Consider the following 27,416-nt stretch of genomic DNA (forward strand, 5'->3'; position numbering starts at 1 on the left):
TTAATGATTCATTAACTAAGATTTTGTTGGACATTAAATAATCGTTTACATGTTGATTATTAGTGTGAAAAATCATTATACAGACAAAATGTATTATTTTGTCGTCTACTTTCGAGTCCAGCTTATCCATAATTCAGTTCAGGCATTGCATGGAAAGGAACTGTCCATTTTAGTCACATTTCTAGGCCAGTTCAAGCCTTTAAAACTTATAGACTTTGTATAACCGTTTATTGTCATTTTGTGAGGGTTAAGTAGTACCTATAAAAATGTAGTCTATAAAAAAAGTAGTATCTAAAAAATGTTACATTATAAAACACAAAAGCTTCTTCAGATTCACACTTACACAAAACAGAACCCTAATTGGAATAAATTAGTTAAAATTCCGGTACAAGTAGTTTACGAAGTACAAGTAGATTAAGTAATGAACTAATTCACTGGTTTTAGAATTCATCTAATCGCGGTACAAATTTATCATCCTTGACTGCTTATAACTTTTTCTTAAGAAAGGTTTTTCTAAATTTTTACATAGTTAAAGTACAATCAAAATTTATTTATATTTAAAATGCAAAAAATCCAACGCAATGAATGAGTGAAATAAAATAAATAGTAATCATAGTAACAGATTTGATCATTTTCAATTTTTTTCTTTTTTTTTTGTAGAGAGGATTATAAAACAGTATCCTATATATTAATGGACAGATAGATATACATGCTATTTCCACGATAATACTGTCACATAAAAATATCATATTATTAGTAGCATTTAGTTTTTGAATTTTACAATTTTACAATAATATAGTTTATAAGTCTAATAATTTCGAAAAAGAAATTTACTAGCTTTTTAATTGAATCTCAAATTCATTCCTGAATTCAAAATTTTTGAAAATACCTGTAAAACATAGAATTACATGGTTCATATAATCTTTTGTTTCGTTCCCTATAAACTCTTACAACTTACTAATAAATCTAGTGATGAAGTAAACTGTGTGCTGTCGAAAGTAAATACGTAATGTAAGAGAAAGATGAGTATATAAAAACTAAATAAAGAAAATTTATTTTATGAAGACTATAAAGTCTTAATATTAACATAAAACAAAAATTAATGAATCGTTAAAATCCAGTCCAGTGATTGATGACAAATATCGATGAAATGCACGAAAAACAAATGCCCCCTCTATTTATACTACCACAGCAGTAATGTATATATTTTTTGTTTGACTATTTTTTAAACTTTTATCGGATACGTTGAGAACTCTTTCAAAGTTTATATATATATATATTTATTTATTTACATATATTTGCGCAGAAGCCTTTTTCTAAATAAAAACGCGAAATAAATTATATAAACTCTTTACGTGTAAAGCCCATGATATCCATATTGAGTGATGTAAGGATATCATTATTTTTTATTAGTGGTTACTTCCTTTTTTTCGATCGCATAATTTTCCGAGAAGCATTACATTTGTTGCATAAACAAAAAATAAAAAATAATATTATTTTATAAATAAATATTATTTCATCGAGTCAGCGTAAGACCGATTGTTGATCACGGGATCGAAAACTAACCAAAATGTTTACCACGGGCGGCTGTTAATTTTCAGTAACGAAATTAATTAAAAGAGTTATAAAATTGTATCGGCTGATACAGTCGGTAGATTTGGATTAGTGGTCTTCTCTTTTACTTTAAAATCCAAGCGAGGTGCGCTCTATCTCGATCATCTCGTGTTTCAACTTGATTTTGCAGATGACGTTCTCTTCCTCAAGTGTTCACAGGTTGACCTGAGCTCCTATATAGCGGGTAACCAGAGGTCGGGTCATACCGTGCGGTCGGTTGCTCATCGGTTTTGCCTCACGGGTAAATTAGGAGTTCAGTCGGAGCCAAGAAATTTCACTGTGCTTGCCCTACCCGAAGCCTATGGTAAACGCCGGATCAGATCCACCTCGAACAACTCCACTGTTCTCGAAAATGTTAAGAAAACGTTGGCGGCTGGGAATGAAGCAGGGAAATGTGCATTAAATCTTGTTGCCCAGTACACTGCGAAATGCAGGCAGCGTGAGGAAACCCTGTGACAGCGCTGTAATCTTTGGCTGTAGTACGCTGACTGCAGGTGATAGCATTCAAACGCAGGCAGGCGATTGCTGTTTTCTAAATCAGGTCCAAGTGGATGGTATAGTGATTCATGGAGTCGTGCACAGCTAGGTTCATTTTTCATAGTTTTTGTTTTTTCATCACACGGAAAGCACATAAGGGGTACATTATGTCAACGACTATAGAATCGGTATATATTAATTTCATAATTAATTCACTCGAAAGATTTAAGAAAGCTTTTTCTGCATTATATTTTTATAAATTACAAAAATCATTTAAGGATTCGAACACAAATTCATTAATAATCTACCTGTAAAACTTCGATATAATCGTAATTAAACAGGAAACCGTTTAATAGATAATTAACTGATTAAATAGTTATTTAAGTAAGTAATTAATACTTAATTTACAGTTTAAAAAACCAAATATTCACGAACTTTCTAACTGCTAAATATAATATTAGTATCGTACACAATAGTAAAGTTTTTTTATTATTTTTATTATTAGTCCGATGCATGTTTATCAAGTGATATTTGCATTTCATAAAATCAATTAGGCTATAGAAATTTACAGTAAAATTGATACAACATCGATTAATTACGTGAAATTTAATGATCTTTTGTGATAATAAAATAGATTATTAATCTGTAATCATGTATTGTAAAATGAGCTTAATAATGGCGTCGTATTGGTTCCTATGTTTATTTTTTGCTCTCTCATTCGTTAGTAAGAGGAAATTATTTAAATATATCTATAAAATCATCTGGTTCTAACCCAATATATTTTGAAAAACTTTAATCCCCTAAGTTAGTCATTCGAATGTAACTGTGCCGATCTAATGATCTTGTTTAGTTCAAAGTAAGCGATATCGATACTTTTTGCTGTATTCACCTAAAATAATGTTAGCTAATAAAGTTATTAATTACTTTACACTAGAATAAACATATAACAGTTCTAGTTTAAAATATCTCCGATGGGAAAATAAGAATGACATAATTTACCTGGGTGTATACTTTATAGAATTAATTGTTAATTATAAAGTTTTTTTTGCTGAGTTAAAATAAATAATCGGGTTAGTGTAAATAATAAGTTTGTAAATTATATTTTATTTTGAATTTTCTCATTTATGTAAATTTAATGTTGATTTTGTGTTCTAGTTTTCTACGTTATAGCATTTATGACAAAATAAACAAGATTTCATCACAAAATTTACATTACAACTGGCTTAAGATTTATTATTTCATATTTTACTGAAACTTCATTATGGTCAACAATATTATTATTTTTTTTTGTATTTATAATCAGATTAATTATAATAATTACTTGTAATTAAATGAATAATTAATAACTATAAATGAGTAATTAATTCATTTTATTACAGTTTGATCAAAGAAGGTCTGTGTGACAGAGGAAGCGCTCCATCAGTCAGTGCTATTTCACGGCTATTACGCGGTCATGATGGTGAAGACAGTTCCCAGGATAAGAAACTAAGCGATGGTAAGTCAAGCATATTTATTTTTTAATAAGAAAGTTTCAATTTATTTATGTTAATTAAATTTTTTACCGAACTTATTACATTAAAATTAAATGGAAAGATAAAATAACGAAAACTTATATATATATATATATATATACACATTATATCATTATATATGTAGACGTACAAATTGTTTTGTAGTAAAGAATGAGGATCCAACTTTTTGAATCTCAGCCAAATGTAACTTACATGATGCATCATAACTTTGGAAGTTATAATGGACATAAGCATTAGTTAAATGTCTTATTTTCTTATAAAGGAAAACAATAATTACACATCCAATAAAAATAAAAATAAAAATTAATTGTTACTTGCATATATAAAAAGTACAATTATCTAATAAAATCCTTTTTATTTTATAAAACACAAGGTATAGTTTCAACTCGAAATTAATTTTGTATCGGTTTCCACTTTTTGTTGCAATTGATTAAAACTAAAATTTTGTAACTGTTAAATGAATTTATTACTGTTGTTTATTTATTTGTAGTACTTCTCTATCTTTTAAAAAACAAACTTCGTACCTACTCGAGATAAGAAAACTATTTGAGATGATATATATTAAAAACAACATATAGATGTAAACAATAATTTCTGAGTAATAATCTAAAAATAAGTCCACATTATGGTAATACGCACAAATCTTCTTTAATAATTGTGTTAATATTTAATTAAAAGTAACTAATGTTATGCCAGTGGGCTCTGTACTACTCGGTATCCGAAAACGTCAGGCCAATTATACCGTTTTTCAACTGTACCGGTCAGTAAAAATATTCTTTAAGTTTTCTATGTACACGTACAACCCAAATGTGTATACAAAGAATCGGTTGTACGGCTTTTTAGCCATTTTAAATGCAAAGAAAAACAGCAAGATTACAACATCTACCTAATGAAGATTGTTAAGTTCATTAGTACTCGCCTAAGGCTCTGCGGCGATTGTGTCTGCACACTCGATGTAGCCTGGCTACTAAGCCTCCATTCATCAGCGTTTAGCTGGTTAGGGGAGGGTTTAATTTCTTCTATAATTAATTAAAAGGTCGCATTTTATTACTCTTTCCATAAGGAAATAACCTTAAGATTATTACTACAGATATTACTTAAACCCTCTAACTTTAATGGGATCGTATAACCGATGTTTGAGCGTTCTCTCATTTCATTTACATTTTTAATGAAAGTAGTAATTGGCAAAATTTGGAGGCTTTACTTTATAGTAGTATGGAATTCTTACTAAAAATTACACAAATAAAACAGCTAAACCGTTACTGGAACGCATGATAAAAATTTTCAAGTATAATGTAAAAACTCCCATATTGCCATTAGTCTTTTTAAAAACATTGTCAATGCAGTTTAGATTTTTTATCACAGTTACTTTTTATTTCGCTATTTTCGTTTTCGATCAAATGTGTTTTTTTCCGCTGTGGCAGTGTTTATTTATCTTATCGTTTAAAATAGAAAATAATAATAAAAGTAACAAATTTTAACGGTAATATTTTTTTTTAAATGGCATCTGTTAAAATTAATTTAAAAAATTCATTTCGGCATCAAAATTTATAAAATGATTATTTCAAATACTTCGTACATGATAAAATATTAAATGTTAACTATAACGATTGCTTTATAATATTACTCATTACACTATGTTAATTTTAAATCAGGTTTGTCTGTAATTAAATAAAAATTTGCATTATGTATTCGTATTTTCTTAATTTCAGATAATCAGAATTTATCCTTAAATAATTTGTTCATCTATATCATTGAAACTTGAATGCCTATCTAATTTTAAAAATTTCATATTTTTTAAGATTAATTGTATAACAATAAAATTATTTCCTTAGTTTTATATTTTCAGATTAAATTACATTTTTTTTTTATATTAGATTGCTAAATTCATTTTCACATATTTTTAACTTTATTAGACTTAAACAAAATAAACCGCTAACATTTAAAATACATCTCAAATATATTTTCATTATTCTTAGCTCTGTGTAAATTTACTTTCTTTATTTAATTTTTTTAAATAATAATAAATGCATTATAGTTTTACGATCTGTTACTTTTTAAGTATAATGATGTTAATAATAAACATATAAGATAGCTACAAAAACAATATGTTGTTTTACTAATAAAAATACAAAACCCTGTTAAATTTTCAGTCATTTAATTTTGTTCTTTGTCGATAGACTGGAAAATATCGTTATGAAACAAAATATATTATTTTAGTTTTGTGAAATAACCGTTATTTATTAGAGATAATATGAGTGTGAAATCATATTACCGCTGCTAAATAGATTATATTTTATAAAAATTATCTGTTTAAAAACCTATGTTCCGTGACGGAGTAATAAGGTCTCGGCGTATCATCCGTTGGTCCCGGGTTGGAATCCTGGTCAGGCGTAGGATTTTTTTACACGATACAAAATTAACTTATCATCTAGTAACTGTAAGAGGGCGTAAGCCTGTTGTTACTATGTAAATAAATAAATAAATATTTTTAGACGGTCATTCTATATTTCTTTTGATACAAAGTGGTTTTTTTTAACTGATAATGAAATAACATTTGCATGTAGTTTATCATTTATCCGATGGCTTTATATTATACTGGAGATGACTATTTGCCGAATTGTAATTAGGCTAAAAACTGTTGAGAGGCGGTACGATCTCGAAATAAAATTAATGAATATATTCCAATCATTGCCTAGAGATAGATACACGATTGTCAGTGGCTCTATTTCCATTAGCCAACGTTCTATTTAACCGCCCTCACACAACAACAAAAACTACTACTTTAAGAAATGTCGGTAGTTATATCTTGATTTTTACTTAGATTATAGCTTGTGGAATGTTAATTAACAGTTTGATCCGATAAATTAATTAACTGTTCGATCAAGACGGTTAATAAATCTATCGCTACACGATAGATAGTTAAACCGATTAAACTAATTACTAACAGATAACTGAAACATCTTATTTATCGCAGAACAAGAAACGTGTTTGTTCTTCTGTATATCGATTGCCATAAAACCTTGTTCATTTATTTCCTTAAATATTCTGTTTCTATTAAGTTGAACCTAGCATAAAAAAACTCGTAATTTCGGTTTACCCACTACAGAAATTCTTCGTAAGTTACTACCACCGGTTGTTTCTCTCATTACTTTCACGCTCAATTCAACATTAAGGACAATGCACTATATTTTCCAACGGAAGCTGATTCGGATACCTTCGCTCTCTAAACCAAACAAACGGTCAATCGTCTTAGTTACTGTTAGACTGTTCAGTCAATTCAGTTGACTGTTCGGTCAATCGGTTAGACTGTTTAGTTACTTCAATTCCGTTGTTTCTAAAGTATTCAAAAACATTTTTATTTGCTTGTAGTACTTTTTTGGTAATCATCAATGTATTCCTCACGAACGGTTTGATTTCTGACCGTATTATAATTGATTCAACTGCAACAGTTTTAAACTACTCAAAATACACGGTTGAACTTTTATTTGGTCTGAGTGCAGGTTCAATAAGGTACGGCAGAACAATCAGATTTACAAACCCAAACAAATTCTATCTGACAATGTACTTCTACATCAGTTCTTGCAGGATCCATTTTCTATCGTTCGATAAAGAACGGAATGGTCTGACTATAAATAGATTTTAGTTACGACACCACAAAGTTCGATTCTGTCTCTACTGTTCATCTTTGACCTTCTCGTTGATTATCCAAGTCTCTGTTCACCAGAGACCTGTCCTTCTCCCAACCCGCTATTTCCTTAATAGTGTAAATCTTAAACGGTACTTGGACATCTAATGCGAAAGTTTACCGATTTGCGATAAGAATTAATCTCGCATAATTTGATCGCCTATTTATCATTGAGGAAAGATATAAAAAAATTATGTATTGCTTAAGTATTGCTAAAGCGATACCACAAAAATATCAAGTTCCCTATCTAAGATTTGTTTTGAACAAACGGCTTATGTTCTAAACTCGAGATTGAAACAACTATGTCGTTCGATCTCAATTTCCTATTCCACTTAAATAATTTTTATTCAAGTTAACCAATAAATTTCATTTGGTCTTATGTAGAGTTCAAATATTCTATTAAAAATGCAATAATCTTAAAAAAGTACACGTTTTCAGTCTAAATTTCTAGGTCTTATATCCAGTACTTCTCTTAGAATATGTTTACAACGAAAGCCTTCATTTCGACTTCAAAATTCCACACGTTTCAGACACTGCACATTCCTTTTTATCTGTTTATTTTCAAAATTGAGGCATAATTCAAATACTGATTCAAGAATTTCCCAAATTCCTCTTTCTGAAAACATACTCTAATATTTAAAACTGAAGTTGATGTTTTTCTGCAAACACCAAAAATAAAAATAAAATAAATTTTTTCTATTCACCAAACTTCAATATATATATATATATATATATATATATATATATATATATATATATATATATAAGTGTGTGTGTGTGTGTGTGTGTGTGTAGAATGCTAAAAATATATACGAGTATATATATATATATATATATATAAATTTAGGATTCAAGAGGGAATTTATCTTTATTTTTTCTTGTTATTAATGCTGTTGCTAAATTAAAATATTACAAATCTCATTTTGTAACAGTAATTTTTTTACTGTTAAATAAAAGATAAATAGATAAAAGAAAGGTAACAACAATTTTTGTATGAATGAAGTAGTGCGTAATCCAGTAGGTACCTGTTTGATTACCCATTATTAGATCACGTGCTCCAATATTTCTATCAGATGCAACCGCTTTGAAGGTTTTCAATAGCACTTCAAAACGAATTTCTAAAAAGTAAAACCTCATCTATCTCCTTAAAGGTCTGCAAAGAATGTGTTCATATCTCTGCTTCTAAAACTATCCGAATAATTTGTATGCAGAAGACACCTAAAGAAATAAACTTTTGCATTTATGTTCCATCTAAAGTCAGTAAAAAAGTCCTTTCTGATGAATTACAAAAGATTTATGAGTTTCAAACGTTTTAGTAATTCTTGAGCGATGCTGATAAAACGAAAATCCATCTGGATGAAGAAAAATAAAAACGTTAAGCTGTAAACTTTAATGTTTTCAAACTTAAAAACATATAACAAATATTCAGAATATTTGAATAATTCAGAATATTCAGAATAAGAAAAAGTTTTGCAAAGATTAAATTCGCTAGGTGACGCCGTTGTCGAGATATTTACGAAACAAATATACAAACAGACTTTCTTTTTCTACATATATAAAAGACAATGTTCGCATGTGTGTCCGCTATAGACTAAAAAATTACTGACCGATAAATAAAATTAATTAATGACCGATTTATACGCGGGCAAAGGGAGAACAGAAATACGGGAAAACGGGAAACAGTGAAGAAGGGAAAATGGAAGAAGGGGAAACGGAAAACCGGTAATAGGGTTACAACGTTACAACAGGGTTACAACGACGGGATGAAGGAATAAAGTCAAAGGTTAAATTTTGTAAAGTTCCGTAATGTTCAGTTTTTTAATGTTTTATCAAACTTTCAATTGTGTTAATTTAATCTATATACATATATAGTTAAATCTACTATAGCGAAGCATTGCGGGTCTGCTAGTAACGTATAAAAATAGTATTATTAATAATCGATTTTCGATACTTCGTATCCAATGCTTTTCCTCCACCGTCTCTGTCTTCTTCCAGGAGTGCTCCTCATCGAAATCTCGCGGGGTTCCATGACACATAAACCGGGTTTTCCTATAACTTCACTCTCAACACCCGAACATCCTCTCCACAAATTACAAAACTACATAGCACGACTAAGAAAAAAAAAATCATCATACTTTTCAAGATACTTAACTAATATATACTTTGTTCGGTCTTTTCAACATAAATTATGGTGTAAGTTTTTATTCGACAATAACGAACGATTTCCATTTGCAACATCTTAAATTTTAGATATATATTCATATTTTAAAATGATCGTCGATGAACTATTTCAGCGGAAGAACCATTCAGTTTGTCAAACTATGCACGAAAAATGTATTTTCTCATCTTCCATCCGAATCGTACCCTACTATAGCAAATGCATTTTTTATATTCACTTTTGCAATTTTTTAATGATACTAAAATAAGTTACCATAATAAAGGGAGTCGAGACGGAAGTGTGTATTTTTGAAGACAGTACGTTCGCGGTATAGATGAAAGAGAAACTGGAGCACGTTTGAGTGACAGAGGCTAAATAAACATGATCAGGGCCGGGAAGGGGGAGTGTCTGGCGGCATTGTTAGAGGGCAGCACATGAACAAAAAGGAAACAAGACCTACGCGACACTCCTACTACTTCTACCCACGGATTTTTTTAATTTTTTTTTTTTTTTTATTATATCATACGTTATTGATACAGAATTAAAAGCTTCATTTCATCTTAAATGGGTGTAAATCACAATTTAAACTGTATTTATATTCTTATTATTACCTTTTTAATAAATTATTCATACTAATGGTAGAATCTATTTTTGTTTTTATAGCTAACATTTTCAAGAAAATATACAGTAACTAAACAACGTATTAAGCTCCTAGTTAAATACAATTAAGTAGTAATCCAACTCTCCAGTCCTTATGTTCATGCTGTTAACTGACAGTTTATCAGTTGTAATGGATAGAGTATTCCTGTTGTTAAAATTACTAAAAAAAAATAAGAACCAAAATTTGTTCATAATATTAGTTTTAAAATGAAATAATTCTAAGCAAATTTCTGGATTATAAATACGTTGCTTTTTACCGTTATTGCCATAAAATTCTTCCAAAAGTATAAGAAAAAATTCGAAGCTATACTTAGGGATACTTCACGTACACAAAAATCAAATTACTCGTAAAACACAGTAGTTAAAATAATGAATTAACATAGGAGACTACGTTTGGTTTCTATAAAAACTGGAAACCTTAACGACTGAGAACGTATATGAAAATATTCATGGAATCTAAGTAATTTTAATCGAATAAGTAAAAATTACTTAGATTCCTGGAGTAAAATAAATTACAGATATTTCACAACGTTGCAATGTTAGGTGATAAATTATAATCTAAGGATCCGCTTAGAATAAAAGTGTTTTTTATTTTAATGTTACTTTTCGGGATTTCCATAGTTATTAGCAAACGTAATGTATGATTATATGTTATAACAAACATTTTGCATGTTAAAGTAAATTCTTTATTTTTAATACCTTATATATATATATATTTATTTATACAGGATTACACTTACATTTACTGACGGTTGATAATAAGTTTTGTGGCGTGCGAAAAATGCCATGCCTGACCGGGATTCGAACTTCGACCTCCAGATGAAAGACCTAGAAGCTACCACTCCGCCACGGAGATCGGCGGTATTATTAATCAATGCGGGAACAAATCTGTACTTAAATATTAAAAAAGTACACTTTCATAGTAAAATAAATAAATAGTACCTATAATTTCAATACAATAAATGTTACTAATTTCATATTATTACTATTCTGTCAGTATTCGATGCAATCTGATCAACATGATTCTCATATTTTATGACTATATAAACTGTCATATTATGACTATATAACTGTACTTGACTATATAACTGTCATATTTTATGACAGTTATATTATATAACTGGAATTTATGAGATCTATTAACCTGAGTATTTAACGCTTCTCTCCTAACACGCGAAATTTAATTTTAATGGAAAGATAAAAATTTGTGTTATACCAAAAGCCCGAAGGCCAACTGAAGACTCATTAACAATATGTAAATGCTATCTAATCATCAATTTGGTTTTCGTAAATCTGCAATCTCGAAAACTGCAAACTGTCCAACTATAACTAATAATAACAACCAAATCATATTTACTAACCGACTTCATTATCCAAGCGAGATACCGAAATGACTTGTCACATAATTTGTACTTGGGATCTGTTAAATAAAAGATTCAGCAAGTTATACGATATGATGGGATAAAACATCTATTTTAAAAATTATAGACAATTCATTAATCAGACCGCTTTGGATTTACAGGAGCCCTACTTTTAGATGTAGTATTTTTAACTCTAATTATCTTTCAAAGATATTAATTAAAAACTCCACTGTAAACGTATCTTTTTACGAAACAAATTACATCCTGCACAACGACATAAACATGCCAATAGTTTTCGAGCATATTAATTACATTACAACGATCTCTGTTGTTCAAAATCGACTACCAAAATTCTTACAATTTCTAACTTATTATCCTCAGAAAATATTGTATGTAGACGTCTGAAACGAAATGGAATATAAATCTATTACAAATTGGATAACATAATTATTAGTAAATTGGTACAAATTACCAGTAGATAATCTTATCACACAACAAAATATAATTATTTTTTGGAAAACCGCGTGATAATTAAGAAGTAAGGATTGCGTAAAAATGAATATTTTTCGTGTACAAATATTTTCACACCGCAATCGGTCACTAGATTATATCATTTCATGTAATTCACGTCAGATCTTCGGCACGTCATCATGCGTTAATTGTAAACCTACGTAATAGTTGTTTGTACACTTGTAGATAATATATTAAAGATAAATTGTAGTTTTCATTTGTAACTATTATTTATTGCAATTTTAAGTTGTGATTTTTATTTTAAATTCTTTTTTGACACTCTTATACAAATATTATCAATATCAATCTTAAAGTTCTAAATAAAAGAAAGTAATAATTGATACCGAAGAAAGTTTAACGATAAATATTTGTAGGTAATTACTTTTACTTCGAATGAAATCATGGCTTACTTCTTCAATTCATTTGTAAATTAAATAATGTACATGGAATATTACATAATATAAATAAAAAAATGATGATGAAGTATGTATGTATTTTATAAATCTATGACACATCCACAATGACTTACAAAAAAAGAACGGACCATCTAGACATCTTCATGTGTGTGTGTGTGTGTGTGTGTGTGTGTGTGTGTGTGTGTGTGTGTGTGTGTGTGTGTGTGTGTGTGTGTGTGTGTGTTTGCGTATGTACGTATTAAGGGGGGGGGGGGTGCAAAATTCATTCTTGTATGAGCTGTATTTCGAATTTAATTTTAATTTTTAAGAATTGATATAGAATTTGCATAATTCATTTACGTTTCATTCAAATGCAAGAATAAACAGACTGAATTATTTTGCGGTAATAGAAAGCCATGTTAATAATTGAGGATACCGACCGGTTAAAGTAATCCGTATCTCTCATCGTAATAAGAGCTATTAAAACCTGGCTTAGGTAATTGATATTAAATGAAATCTTATTCTTATACTAAAGAATAAGAAGTCATCAACAGTTGAAGCATTAAAAGGTGCAATAAAACAGAAAACTATAAATTTATAATTGGTATACTGCAAGCTTCATTTAAATCAAGTTTTACTATGGGGGACCGACTGGCGGCAGCTTTGAAGGCTATGGAAATGACCTCATTGGGTGGCCGACACGAACAGACTGCCGGACCTCGTTTCTTTTGGTTTCGCCATTTAAATACCAAACAGTCAAAGCAAATGGACTAGAACAACCCCGAACAAGATATGATCAACTACCCTCGGTAAAAGGATTTTATAAACCGCATTACTTCTAATAAAATCTAAAATCCGTTTTTAAGTAAAAGATATTTTAGGAGTAAGATATATTACTTTTGCGAAATTTACATTTCACTCTACTTTTTTGCGAAATATTATTTGTTAAAAAATTAATAATAAATGGAAAATGAAACTTAATTGATACTTACCTTAACTTATTTGGTATTTTCATAGCATTTTGAAGTAAAATTTCATTAAATTAAATAGTTTATAGAAAAAGCTTGTTTTGAAAATTTATATTTTCAAACAAAAATATATTTTCTTTTCAAGAAAATGTAATTTTCCCCCCCAAAAAAATTGTTGGCTTCTTTAATTAAAACTATGAAACAAATGTTAAATTTCAATCACCTAAGAAATATACAACACATACTTTAAGTTTAAGAAACTGTAAGAAAGAACTATCCGACAACAAGACTTGATGTATAGTGTTAACTAGCTTGAAGAAAATGTGATTTACCATTAACTTCTTTTAGATTTAAGAAAAACGTAACTTCAGTTAATAGCTATGATTATTTATACGTAAATAAAATAAATTAAAATTCAACCTTACCAACAATTGATCAGTTTTTTCGAGTACTTTTGGTCATTCGACCATCATCAGGAAAAGTTTTTTCGATCTAAAAGCATTAAAATTAAAACTAACATAAGTAAATAGAAAAGTTATAAAATATTAAAATCATAACAACCGGTCGTCATAGTGCAAAAGTAATTACGTCCGTTATGTAGGAAAGTCGCAGTATTATCTAACAACTGATTTTAATACCAACGGTGCCGTGATTGAAAAATTAAACTTAAAAAAGCTATGAGTTCTTTTCATAAAAGTTTTTAATCCAAAATCTGTTCAGAGCAAGTATAGACTGTGATTTGGATAAGTTTTTACAAAATTTACAGGAGAATAAAATGAGAACGAAGTAGAAAATTATTCGTTAAAAAGCTGTAAAAGAGATAAATTGCATATTTCACTAGTTCTGAATTTCATTTAAGTTAAAATCTGCGATAATTTTAAATTTATGGAAAGAAAGGTAAGATTAAAATTGTAAATTTGATCAAATACGATGGTTTTACTTAACTTATGCCGTTTAATGGAAAAATATTTCTACTTTGTAAAACAATTAAAATGTATTTTCGTAAAAAATATTTAATGGTTTAGGAAAATTTACTCAATAAAAGTTAAATCGTGAAAATTATTTCTTTTCTTCTGGCCAACGGATATTTAGAAATGCAAAGTATTAGATTTTTTAATTAGAAAATGCTGTAAAAAAAAGTCAGAATACACGTGTTAATTTATTATTAAGTTTTTTCTAGTTTTTAAAACTAGGAGGAATAGCAGAAAGTATTTTTTCCTCATCAGATCACTGTTTAAAATAACGTTTACATTTTTTTTCTAATGTATATGGTGCAATCTATTTAACTAATGAACAATAAGCAACCCCACACGGTTCAGTGAGATGAGGATGATATGTATGACATGTAAATGAGGTGTAGTCTTGTACGGACTCATTGCATTTTTAATTTTTGTGCTTTCAAATGTTTTTAACTTTCAGTCACCTGCCTCAGACAAACTAAAAACGTGGTCACATCATGGAATGTTCTGTCTTGTCGTCTTGTCAAACGTTAGCTATAACTGTTCAACCTATCCGACTTGATTTTTTGTTTCGTGGACCGTTTCCAAACGACTTTAACGTCAACATTTACTAAATACTTTTTGATATTTGACACTTTTAACTGTCGTATAAATACCTTTATTTTTCTTTGTCTTTTCAATAGCAGGTAAAATTAGAACTGAACTGTTTTTAAAATGCACAGTAACTGCTTAAATTTATTGCCAACGATGTAGCTATATTAAAATCATTAGTTATATTAAAATCACAGCGTGTTTGATGCTACATTTCTTTAAAAAAAACTGTCGAACTACAACGGGAAAGATGAAGTTAATAGAATTAAAGTTAATTTAAGTCTTCGAAGTTAATCTTACCCAGGAGTAAAATTAAAGTAAAATAAAAATAAATTTGACATGAAGTAAATTTTGGGGAAAAATCATAATTCTAAACAAAAGATTTAATTTTGAAGAAGTTTCAAAATGTAATCGATGATTTGTCGTTTTTATTTTTTACTTATCAAATTAAAATATTAATTAAAAGTAATTCATACTTCATTTTTTGACATTTGACGTCAGCGGTAATAAAATTACCGCTTTTACAACGCTAATTGTATTCTATAAAAACAAGTCAAGTTTTCTTCAGGTATAAAAACTAGGAACCGAATAAAATCTTTCTTCATATTAATAGCAAAAATATAATTGTATCAAATTTATATTTTTTACCATTATTTACCTGAATACTAAAGTAGTTTTTACCCTTTAAATTTAAAGCTGATTCTACTTTGTAGAAAATAATTATTTTCTTCTTTTCAATAAAAATTGCATTTTAAGGACCATAAAAATCTATTCCATTTGTTTAATATTTATAATTAGTCTACTTCCTCAAGCAAAATCTGGTCACGTAACTTAAATGTAATATGTCTGAAATAACTTTTACTATCCCTACTTAAGGCTTTGTCGCAATCGTATCGGTGTTTTCAGCTCATGGGCGGAGCTAAAAATGAATATAAAAAGACCAAACAAGTTTGGAGGCTCCCTTTTTTTCTGAAAAAGTCAAAAGTACAGAAAATTAATGTTAAATCAATCGTAAGCTGTGTTTTAATTTAATAATATTAATGTTAAATAGTTTAACTAAGTAATCATTCTTTATTACTGAAATTCCCACAGAAGCAAGAAAACTTAAATGAAATTGTTTTGAGGTATAGAAAAATTAATGTACAGAAAGTAAAAACATATGTTTGCATAAGCCAATGAAAGTAGCATAGTGATTTAAAAATAATTTTTAAATAAGTATTTTGTTAATAAATTCAGTTGGTATAGCGTTGTATTACAACTACAAATTGATGTGCATTTAACCGGTTTCCTACATAAGTATTATTTTGTTGACAAATACACAATTACCATCCTTTCTAAGTATAATTAAGTTGCAAAACACATCATATAGCAACAATGTTTACTAATGTGTCTTTTGCTTAATAATCTAATCAACCCAAAATATAAAATATAAAAATACTGTGTTAACCAAAAGAAAATTAATCGGTAAATTATAGTTTAAATTAATAATTTTTCATAAAAATGTTCAGCAAAGTTCATTTTTTAAATATTTTGGGAGGAAAGAAAAAAAAAGTGGTTCGAAAATAAAAGTTTTTATAAAATACCTATTCAATATTGTAGCTTTAATTTTCATTATTAACTTAAACAAATAACGATATGTAACTTTATGATGAAAACAAAAAGTAATCCCGTGTGTATATAATTCTAGTACTTAATATATATATCTATACAAATTCGTTCTAATAAATTTTATAGATACAACTTGTATAAATTTTAAAATACGCAAATGAAATTATGTCACACGATTAAAAAAAAAAAAAAAAAAAAAAAAAAAACAGCTCACGGATCTGCAAATAACACTTTCAAAGAAAATTCTAATAGTTTTGGAATGATTTACAACAATTTCAATTTTTACTTATTTTAAACTTAACATTCAGATAGCTCCTACATTATTCGAAACATAAACTTTAGCGTTCTTAAGTTAACAAAAATAAAATTTCTTGAAAGTAATCTTTTTTATTTACTTATTTTGACCGGACTATTTTTCTTTTTTCTATCGAGAATTTCGTAAGGATAGAAAAAAAATCCCTTTCGGCACGCCGGAAGGCGGAGGTAGATTTTACCGGTGCTAAGTAGGGGATAGAAAAGATTTTTAGCTTAATGTTAAGAAAAACATCAAATTTACTCAATACGATAATGGTTGCATGTGAAAAAATGTTTCACTTCCAGCAACAATTTTTGTCATCCCTCGCCGTAAGGGTTAGTCATATCAAAAATTGTTTTAGACAAAGGTTTCAAGGTAACGACCACTTTAAACCGATTCGATACTGTGCTTAAGGGAGGTATGATTTTTTTGTCTTCGAAACCCTATTTTTCCACCCCTTGGGCCAATCGTTGGTGATATCAAAAAGCTTTACTTACATATGTTTTAGGCCCTTATCCAAACTGTAGTAGGAACTTTAAACGAATATTTCGATATTTTACTTAATAAGAAAGTTATAGCGATATTTTGTTTTCTCGAAAAAGCCTCCTCCCATGGTCTGATTTTGCCTATTAACGAAGTCAACCGAGATTTCGGGTCGTTATATTTTATGTATCAAAATGCGCAAAATTACGGTAGTTATCGTGTCCACAAGACAGTGAAATAAATATATATAAACTTTTGAACTGACGGTGGTTTTGGGGTCTGGGGGATGTGAAACCGCCAAGATATATAGAAATTTTCCGGAAGTCGAATCATGGTATCCATTACAGTAAGTAGCTTTCTTATGAAACCTACCTAATAATATTCAAATGTAAATTTTGTATACATCTTTGTAAAAATAACAATACATTAAACCCACATAAATAGATAAAAATCTCACCTAATTAATTACTTAAATTTCTTAGTTTTCCTTCAGGTATCATTTCTTATCTATTATACGGAATGAACCCATATCGACATTCTGAAAAATATTAGATCCAAAAGTTTAGTCATATTTTTTACTTTAATTTTTCCCTCGTGAAGTCTTTTATTAAAATGCATCCGAAACGAGTAAATTACAAGAAACATTTTTCGAAAGAAGGAGACGGAAGCACCGTTTGAGATTCTATTTTCTTAAATTTTTAATCATTGGTATTATCGCTACAATAAGGTAAAACCGTAATTAATTTAAAAAAATAAATCTAAACGGAGTTGGCAATGCTGCATTCTACTTTAAAAATTATAAAATAAATGTATAAATAATTATGAAAATACTTTCAAAATTTATTGTACTTCACTTATATTTTTATCCATCTGAATTTTTTTGTAAGACACAATCAAATTTTTAAAAATTGCACACCTCTGTTTAAAATCTCATAGACTATTTCTACAAAGTTATATTTTTAGTTTCACTTGAATACGTATTTCTTATTCTCTTTTATTTATGCCCTTTAATACAAATCTATAAAAGTTATTAATTTGCATTAGTTTTCTACAGTACGCAAAGGTCTCTTGAAAAAAAAAATAGCAGTTTACAGAGAAAACGTCAAATTGTCAAATTTAGACCCTTCTAGCAGGGAAAGTATTCTGTACAAAATTTAAACTATTCGCTAATTATTTTATTTTATTTTGATAAATGAAAAATTTAAGCAATTATCTAAATTTCATTGAGGGAGTTTTCTTCGTAAATTTTTCACACACACATATACGAGTATATATATATATCTGTTTGTATAAATCGACTTCACAAAGTAGAGATTTTTATACAGTCATCCAATGGTGGCTCGGGTACAGGAACTATGGAACTGCAGTAACCCCTCCCCCCATTTCCACTTGATATTATGGATAACATTTAATATAATGAGTCCTTTTTTTTAATTCTTTTTTTATACTTGTACAATAAATAATCCTTAAGCTTAATGTCAGTAGCCATCCCCCAGTTTATGAAAAAGTTACAAAAATCTTTGTGTGGAACTGTGCGCTTCACAGTTCCAGAGGCGTGGTGTTTAGCTGTTGTGCGCAAGCGCACATAGGAAACTGCGCGTGAGGCTGCAAGGGAGAGAGAGCACTGTCGCTCCCGCAATGCCGACCCTGGCGTGTTAGTGGAAGGTGGTTTTTTTTTACTCCGCGTGTATATGGAACGTTCCTTGTTCGTTCACTTTATTAGTTTAGTCGGTGGAAGGAATATGAAAATGGTTTAGTTGTTTTTTCAGTAGTGATCAGAAGATGGCGGAAAGCAAGTGTTCTTTGATTGCCAAATCTGCCCAAAAACACGCTGGAAGTGCGAAAGAGAAGGAATTAGTAAAAACTAATTATGTATTTGCTTCTGTGTACATAGAAATTTAAATTAAGCACCATTGAACTATAGTTTTTTTAAGTGGATATTTTATTAAGTTATCTAATAATACTAAAAAATATTATCTGTATTGGAATTTTATTATTTATTCTGTTAAACCGAATACCGTTTTTAAGCACATTGTGCTTAAAAACTTGTGCTTCCTTGTACGAAGTAAATGAAATATTGTGATCGTGAAAAATTTTGGTTTACAGATTTCAACGGAAATATCTATTTTTACCATCCCTGTATCCATTTTGACTAGTTACGGCGTGACGTCTGTACGTACGTATGTATCTCGCATAAATCAAAAACGATTAGCCGTAGATGTTGAAATTTTGGATTTAGGACTGTTGTAACGACTAGTTGTGCACCTCCCCTTTTGATTATAATCGACTGAACCAAAAATGTCCAAAACACCCAAAATCCAAAAAAAATGTGTTTTGAATTGTTACTTAACTGTAGTAATAAACACTCATTCAGAACTTTTTAACAATATATCATCAGTGGTATTTATTTTCATTGGTTCCAGCGTTATAGCCAAATAAAATTTTAATTAATGAAATATTTGGATCTTAGGGGAAGCCACATCGGGTCGAATCTGACTTCATTTCCTTTTTTTTCTTTTTTTTTTCTTAAATTTAAATATATTGATTTATTAATAATTATTAACCCCTCATCGTAAAAAGATTTTTACGATGAATAATAATTCAATAATAACAAAAAATAAATAAATAAAATGAAAAAATATCAGAAGTTATTAATGAACTAAAAATTGTATTTACTTTTCATTTAAAAAAATGTGTAAATGTAATTTAACAGGCGTACAAGGAAGTCATGTTTTGTCCACATCAGTTTTTTTTCTAAATAAATCCATTAATTTACGAGTTGTCTCAAATTTTACAAAATATATTTTTTACAAAATTCGAATTAATTAAAATTATAGAAAATTTTTAATAATGTTTTACGTTACTGGATAAAACAGAGAAAAATAAAACCGAAAGATAAAAACATTATTCCTTGGATTTGGTACAAAATGATTGAAGAGGCTGAAATCCCCACTAACATTATCTGCTACCTATAATAAATAATAACTCCTATTATTAACAATATTCTAATTCAAAAGAAAAAGTAGAATCAATCAATTTTATGTTATACAGATTTTATCTATATGTTTGTTCTATTTAAAAGGATTTTTTTTACAACTCTAAATAACTATTTAACAAGTTAAAAACAAATGTGTTTGTTTGTATTTTACTGATTTATTACTTAATTTATCATTAAAATTTAGGCTTTATAAGTAAAACAAATCAAAAGAGTATACTTCGAACGAGTTCAAGTCCGAAATGTGAAATTGTCTAGTGCCAATTCATTTTAAAATTTATTTATTACTGTTCTTATTTTATTTATCATCAGGCTAATTAGTTTTATAAATTTACTGCAAAAATCAATTCATTATTTTTTTGTAATGAATATTATTTCATTTTGTTTTTGTAATAAGATTAGGGTGATTAAAATTCATGATAACTATTTTTCTAATATTGCATCGCTACATACGAATATAATTCACTATTTATTTTCATCGAGTTTTATGAATTATAACATTACGAAAACTTGCTGTTATTAGCTTTGTTATTTATGAAATTTATTCAGCGTTAAGTCAAATTTTTATTTTAGCTTAAATTATATTTTTAATATGTTTATTCTAAGTATCATTAAAACACCTATATTAGATTAAATACATAAATGTTAGACGTTTTGTTTCCCAAATTGCATATAGTTACTTAAATAAAGTCACTCCTGTCTGGGAAGAATAGACTTAATTGTAATAAATAACTATTGCGATTACTTTCTAGAAGCGACATTTAGCTGGTTCTTTCTTCGTTTTTAGTTTAACCATCTATAAGAAACAACAAAAAAAAGATATTAGAAATGTCTATTGATTTAAATCTCCTTCGATTTGATTTTCTTAAATAATTTTTTTTAAATTATTGGATATTCGTTATCTGAACTGATAAATATCCAAATCCTTAATACTGGATTTTTATTCAAGATTAATTTACCTTAAAATAAGCTGTCAACGTAGTTAGAGTTCAGTAGAAATTATCGACAGTCTGGAGTCTGAGTGATTCATCCGAAGCAGTATCCTTAACTGAAGATTATAGAATAGGGTATGGTAGTCCGTTAACAACTCAGAACCAATTTATAATAATAATTTACTTGGTTACTTCAGATTTGAAACTAATCCTTGAAGCATAATAAAACTTTGGTCAGCAGGTTATTAGCGATGAAGTTTTTAATCAGATTTAGTATTGGATGTCGTTATCGTTCTAAGAAAATGTTATTTAAAAATAATGCAGATCTACAAAGAAAAGAAATTAGATAAACATACGCCACAGAATATTTAATAGACCTTAAAATATTTCCAAAATTGCCTTGACTTCGTTCAGGGTAAATACCGATACAGTTCTTCTATTTCAGATAGACATCGAGAGTGATTAATTCGTATATAAAAAATAAATTATTATTTTAACACGCTTTATCTGATGAAACCCTATCCATAAAATTATAATTTGTTATACCTTTTAGATAAAAATAGAGTGAAACACTACAAACTAAATTGTTTATATAAGTAAATTTGGTAAGTAACGCGACAATAATTTTTAAGTAGCATGTAACAAGTTTATTTCGCTTAACCGTTGTGTAATTCTGATATTAAATTCTGAAGAGTAAGACTAGATCTTAATGCATATTATCACATCGCAGCCTGAATTTGAATTACGCAAAATTAATTGTTGTTATAAGGGATCTGATCATAATACAGCATTCAGATAAATTCACGCATTTCTAATGAAAAGTATTTATTTTTTTTTGTTTCTTATCTCAGTCATCGTGAAATTAGAACACGTTTTGGAAATTAATCTCTTTTCATATTACATAAAAATAAGACTAATGAAATGTAGTTTCATATCAAACCACACATTACGATCACTCTATAATGGAAAGCTCTTTTATAGTATAAAGATTATTATTATTTATATTCTCTTATGATTTATTTAAGAAAAATATTAGGACTCAAATTTCTCCTGTTTGTTTATTATTTATTTCATTTATTTATTTTTCTTAATAAAAATCAGAAGTATTTTATCACAGTCAGCAAAATTATTTAATTAATTACTAGAGATTTTAATGATAGTCAATCAGAACAAACCTAAACATTCCATCTAGAAATTAAGAAAAGAAATTGGGAAGGGGGTAGAACTGTCAGTCGATGCATTCAACTGTGTTGGCAGAGGCTATACGGTGCTGGAGATGCCAACTGGGTGGCGCTGTGTGGAATAACATGTAATTAGTTTGTAATTAGTGCACGCGGAGCAGAGCTGTTCATCATTTCTGAGTACAGTCAGACTCCGTAAAACAACATCCTTCATACCTTACACTAATTAAGTAACGAAATTTGTAAAAAAAACTTTGAAGTCTCAGTACTAAATACTTGAGTATTTCTGAGCCATGTAAATTCACTTATTTATATATCAATGAAAGAAAAACAAAATTCAGTGATTTAAAATTTTCGTAGCTTATAAATAAATTTTAATTTTGGTTTTTACTTATATTTTTTATTTCCTTCAGTTTATTTTTCTTGTTGAGTTAATCGTATTGAGCTACGGTAAGACAATCTTTTTCACGAACATATTTGAAAAAAATAAATTGTGCGAAAAAGAATTAATTTAAATTAATAAAAATGATAATTTGTGTTTCTCATTTAATTTATAAGCTACGTACCGAAAAGAGAAGTGATAAGATTACGACGTAATGTCAATTATTTTTTTAATTATATTTAATATCTGTTTTTTGAATGGTACAGTTGCTTGTTGGCTGTCGACCGTCGATTATTACCTGTGTTTATACCCGGCTGGTAGTTTCTCCGTCAACCCAGGTCCTTCGTTGTAAATATCAAGAATTTTTACAGAAAATGTTCATTAAAGTTTAGGTTGTTTTCCCATAATTTTCTGAATAATTGCTATCATATAAATTTGTATGAAATAGATATTCTAGAGACGGATTTTATAATTTCATTTAAAATTATCTACCTAGTACCTATCTTTTTCTGAAAGCGACAGTCTACCCATTAATTATATATAGTGTAGAAGAGATAGGAGAATTCTGTTTAGTGTAGGTATGCAAAAGAATACTTTATTCACTTCAGGCGTTATTTTTTGGAGAATAAAAATGTTTAACATCGTTCCTGGTAAATTAAAAATTGAAGATAATACACTAATTTAAAGAAAGGATTATTATAAAACGGCCTAATGCCCACTGTAGGTTTAATAAATTTTATGTTTAACAATTCCAATTTAGTTTCACCCATTTAAAACTGTAGAAAGTGCACGGAAACAGTGGTTTAAATATAAGTACACCTTAACTGAGATAAAAAACAAATATCCAAATACCAGCTGAGTTACTCTGAAAATTATTAACTTTTTAAAACGTATAATTAGAAAATATTTAATTGATTTTTCCATTTAAAGATACCGTAACACCGTAAACTAATAATATGTTTCTAATGTAGTTTACGACGATAAAACTGCATCTTTAAATGATAAATATAACTACATGATTTATTTCTTTGAAGAATGCGTATTAAAAAATAAATAAATAAATGCGTTTTAAATCCTATAAGCATAAAAACATCTGATTACTAATCTAATAGTAGATTATTAGCTTATAATCTCTTTATCTAGATTACATCTGCACTACAGCTTACTTCCAACATTTTGTTATCACTATTATGAAATCAGTTGAATAATAAGACTCATAGGGAATAAATTATAGGTTGATAAATCGCCGTATCAGTCACTTGTAAAACATTTAGATCGAAATGTTAATTACATAACATGCGATAATATCTATCAAGTTCTCTTTCGATGTTTTTTGCGAATATTTTGAAAACAAGCTTAAAAAATAAATTCGTGTGTTTAGGTTTTATTGGGACACAAGCCGATTCGTATACGTACACCTGTTAAATTCATTAAGGAGTTTTTATCCAACCGTAGTACCTCGCGTACTCGGAAGTATCGCGAAATATCTGAATTAATAAAAATGTTAATGTTAATAACTCTAATTAAGAAAATTACGGTGTAAAACTTTTACAGGTTATAACTTATTTAAAAACTTATTTTTAATGCAGTGACTATATTCTGTTTGAAAAAATGCAATACTCTTTACCTGTAAATAAAATAATGTAAGTTAATCGCTTTATTTTCTATTCACTCTTAACAAAAACAGGATCTTCAAAGACAAGTTAAACAGTATTATATAAGAACCAGACTGTACTCGGCTGGTGTTTTAAGTAGCGTTTGAAATTAATTATTACTAGTAGCCCGCCTCCTAGGCTTCTGTTTCTATAAGTGATGGAAAAATTTAATTGAGCTAGGTTAAATATTGTCCTTACGAGTTATTATCCGATACAAGATATCAAATATCATTTGTCTTTGATATCATCTCCAAAGCAACAATCCTATACTTATTATTTATATCTCGATCGGATACTATCGATTCTCACGGCAGGCTCGGCTCGGCGACTTTCATTCAGGATAGCGATCAGGACCGGTTAATTGGCTATACACAGGTGGAATATAATTTGATCTTAATTGAATCAATGGGATGGGCTTGCTTTTATATTTTCTCGTGGGGTGTAACGTAAAACAGCTATAAGATTATAAAACATCCAACATCTAACATCCCACCTAGGTTCATATTTTTATTGCCGTTCAAATATTATAATTACTATTAATAATAATAATAAGAAGAAGAAGAAGAAAAACGACAATTTTTTGTATTATTTTTGTTATGTTCAAAAATATGAAAAATACTTTATTATACGTATATTATGTTTATACTGGAATATTTTACGCCCGTCAATTCGATAAAAATGAAATTAATTGTCAAACCTGTACGAAATAAGAGTTGTCAGGACTAATTAACTAATCAGATTTTAACCGTTTTCATTGCGATTCCAAAACAATGTATGAATGTGATAATTGTTCATTTTTGATGTTTGCAAATTTTTGCACAAATAAAAAATATACAGAAAATTGAAAACGTTATTAGTACTGTTATAAAATATTACATTATGAAAGTATTAGTACTTTTGTAAATAATCTATTAAGCTAATTTTGAATTTTTTTTTTGTAAAAAAAAAAGACTTTTTTTGGTAAAGTAATGCATGGTGTAATGTGCATTATTTATAGACTATTATCATTATTTTGGTGTAATATGGGTAAAGCAGGTGTAATATGAAACCCACCGGGTTGATCTAGTGGTGAACGCTTCTTCCCAAATCAGCTTTAGTTAAGCTGCTGATTCCATTTATTAAAAATAAAAATTATTTTTCACTGGAAAGGATTTGTTAATCTCTTTACTGATAAGAGGAGACGAAGGGAAGTTAATATTGCATTTTGTTTAAAACTAAACAACTCGGCTGAGCGACTCTGATTTCTTTTTGTAAACGCTCTATTCCATGTAGGGCTTCTGAAAATATTGCTATCTTGTAAAATCTCAGTTTTCTATTTTTGTAAAGGAATTTTTGTTATTTGCATCGTTGTCTAAATGATGTGCTATTTCAATCATCTGTACTCTAGCTTTCAAAAGGTATTAGAGGTATTAAAATCATCAAAAGGTATTAGGGGTTTAATTTGCTTTATATTTAAAACTTTTAATTCTTAATTTTTTTTCTTTTTTTGATTGTTTGAGTTTTATTATTAAGAAATTTCAACCCCGATTTCATATGCGAATTCTTCGAACTTATGAATTTTGATTTACAGTTTCAGCTAAGAAAACCAAATCGTCTGCAAAAACTAAGTTTTCACATTCAGAAATTTAAATTTTGTTTCCAATAAATTTATGTTCTCATTAATTCTTAAATTTTGAAGTTTTTTCTTCCATTCTGATAATCTTTTCTAGAGCGCAGTTAAAAAGTACTGGTACGTCTATGTCTTAATACGTGTTTTAATTTTTGATATTTACCTTAAACATTTAACTTTTGAAACCGTTTCTGTTAAGGATTTTTAATTGCTTGTCAATTATTATATTTAATTTTAAATTCTGTCACTATTTTAATTACAGATTCTGTCTATTGAATCTTTTGTTTTTTTGAAATCTACAAAAATTGTTATCAATTGTGAATTTTTTGTTTTTTGACATTGTAAAACTGATTTTAGGTTAAATATTAATTCTAATTTAGCACATAATTCTTCCACTGCATATTTCAGTAATTCCGTATCAATATTTTATCTTCGTCACTGTTTTTTTTGTTTTTTAATAATTTATTTTATTTCTTAAAATTTTGATGGTTCTGATGGGTTTTTAAATTTATTTTTCTTAGATTTTATTTTTATTTTGGATGTGACTAGTTTAACAGCTTTTTAAAATTCGTAGCTAGGGCTTCTATGTTATCTTGTTATTGTTAATTCATCATAGTTCACGTATTTAATTTTTAAAGTTAGTGCATACCGGTTAAAAACCATTTAACTTGGATATAAAGTTTTGATGGTCTTTAATATTATGTTTAATAAAGTTTTCTTCAATTAGCTTACCTTGCTATAATCTTGTTTCATACCTGGAACATTGTTTTACTTCCGTGTAAGAAGTATTACGAGCGAAAAATTTCGGTTTTCAGATTTCAACGGAAATATCCATTTTGACCATCCCTGAATCCATTTTGACCAGTTTCAGCGTGACATCTGTACGCACGTATGTATCCCGCATAACTCAAAAACGATTAACAGGATGTTGAAATTTTGGATTTAGGACTGTTGTAACATCTAGTTCTGTACCTCCCCTTTTGATGGTAATCGACTAAACAAAAGTGTCCAAAAAGCCCAAAATCTAAAAAGGTTTATATTTTAGACTGTTTCTTAACTGTAGTAATAAGCCCTCAGTGAGAGCTTTATAACGATACATCATAAATGGTACTTATTTTCATTGGTTATAGAGTTATGTCAAATAAAAATTTAATTAATGAAATATTTGGATCTTATGGGAAGGCACATCGGTTTGAATCCGACTTCATTTCCTTTTTTTTATTTTTAGTTTAATATTTGATTTATTAATAATTATTAACCTCTCATTATGAAAACGTTTACTATAAATAATAATTCAATAATAACAATAAAAAAATGTATGAAAAAATATCAGAAGTTATGAATGAAATAAAATTTTACGTAC

At 28.4% G+C, this 27,416-nt stretch overlaps 1 protein-coding gene across 1 annotated transcript in view; it reads left to right on the plus strand.

Moving 5' to 3' along the window:
- Positions 1-27,416, plus strand: part of LOC142317515 (protein gooseberry-like) — a 163,117-nt gene that overhangs the window by 78,541 nt on the left and 57,160 nt on the right. Inside the window, 1 exon segment of the mRNA XM_075354076.1 lies at positions 3,471-3,586. Coding sequence (XP_075210191.1) covers positions 3,471-3,586 — 116 coding nt within the window.

This window comes from Lycorma delicatula, chromosome 1 (genome assembly GCF_047948215.1).
Source record: "Lycorma delicatula isolate Av1 chromosome 1, ASM4794821v1, whole genome shotgun sequence".
NCBI classification, from domain to species: domain Eukaryota; kingdom Metazoa; phylum Arthropoda; class Insecta; order Hemiptera; family Fulgoridae; genus Lycorma; species Lycorma delicatula.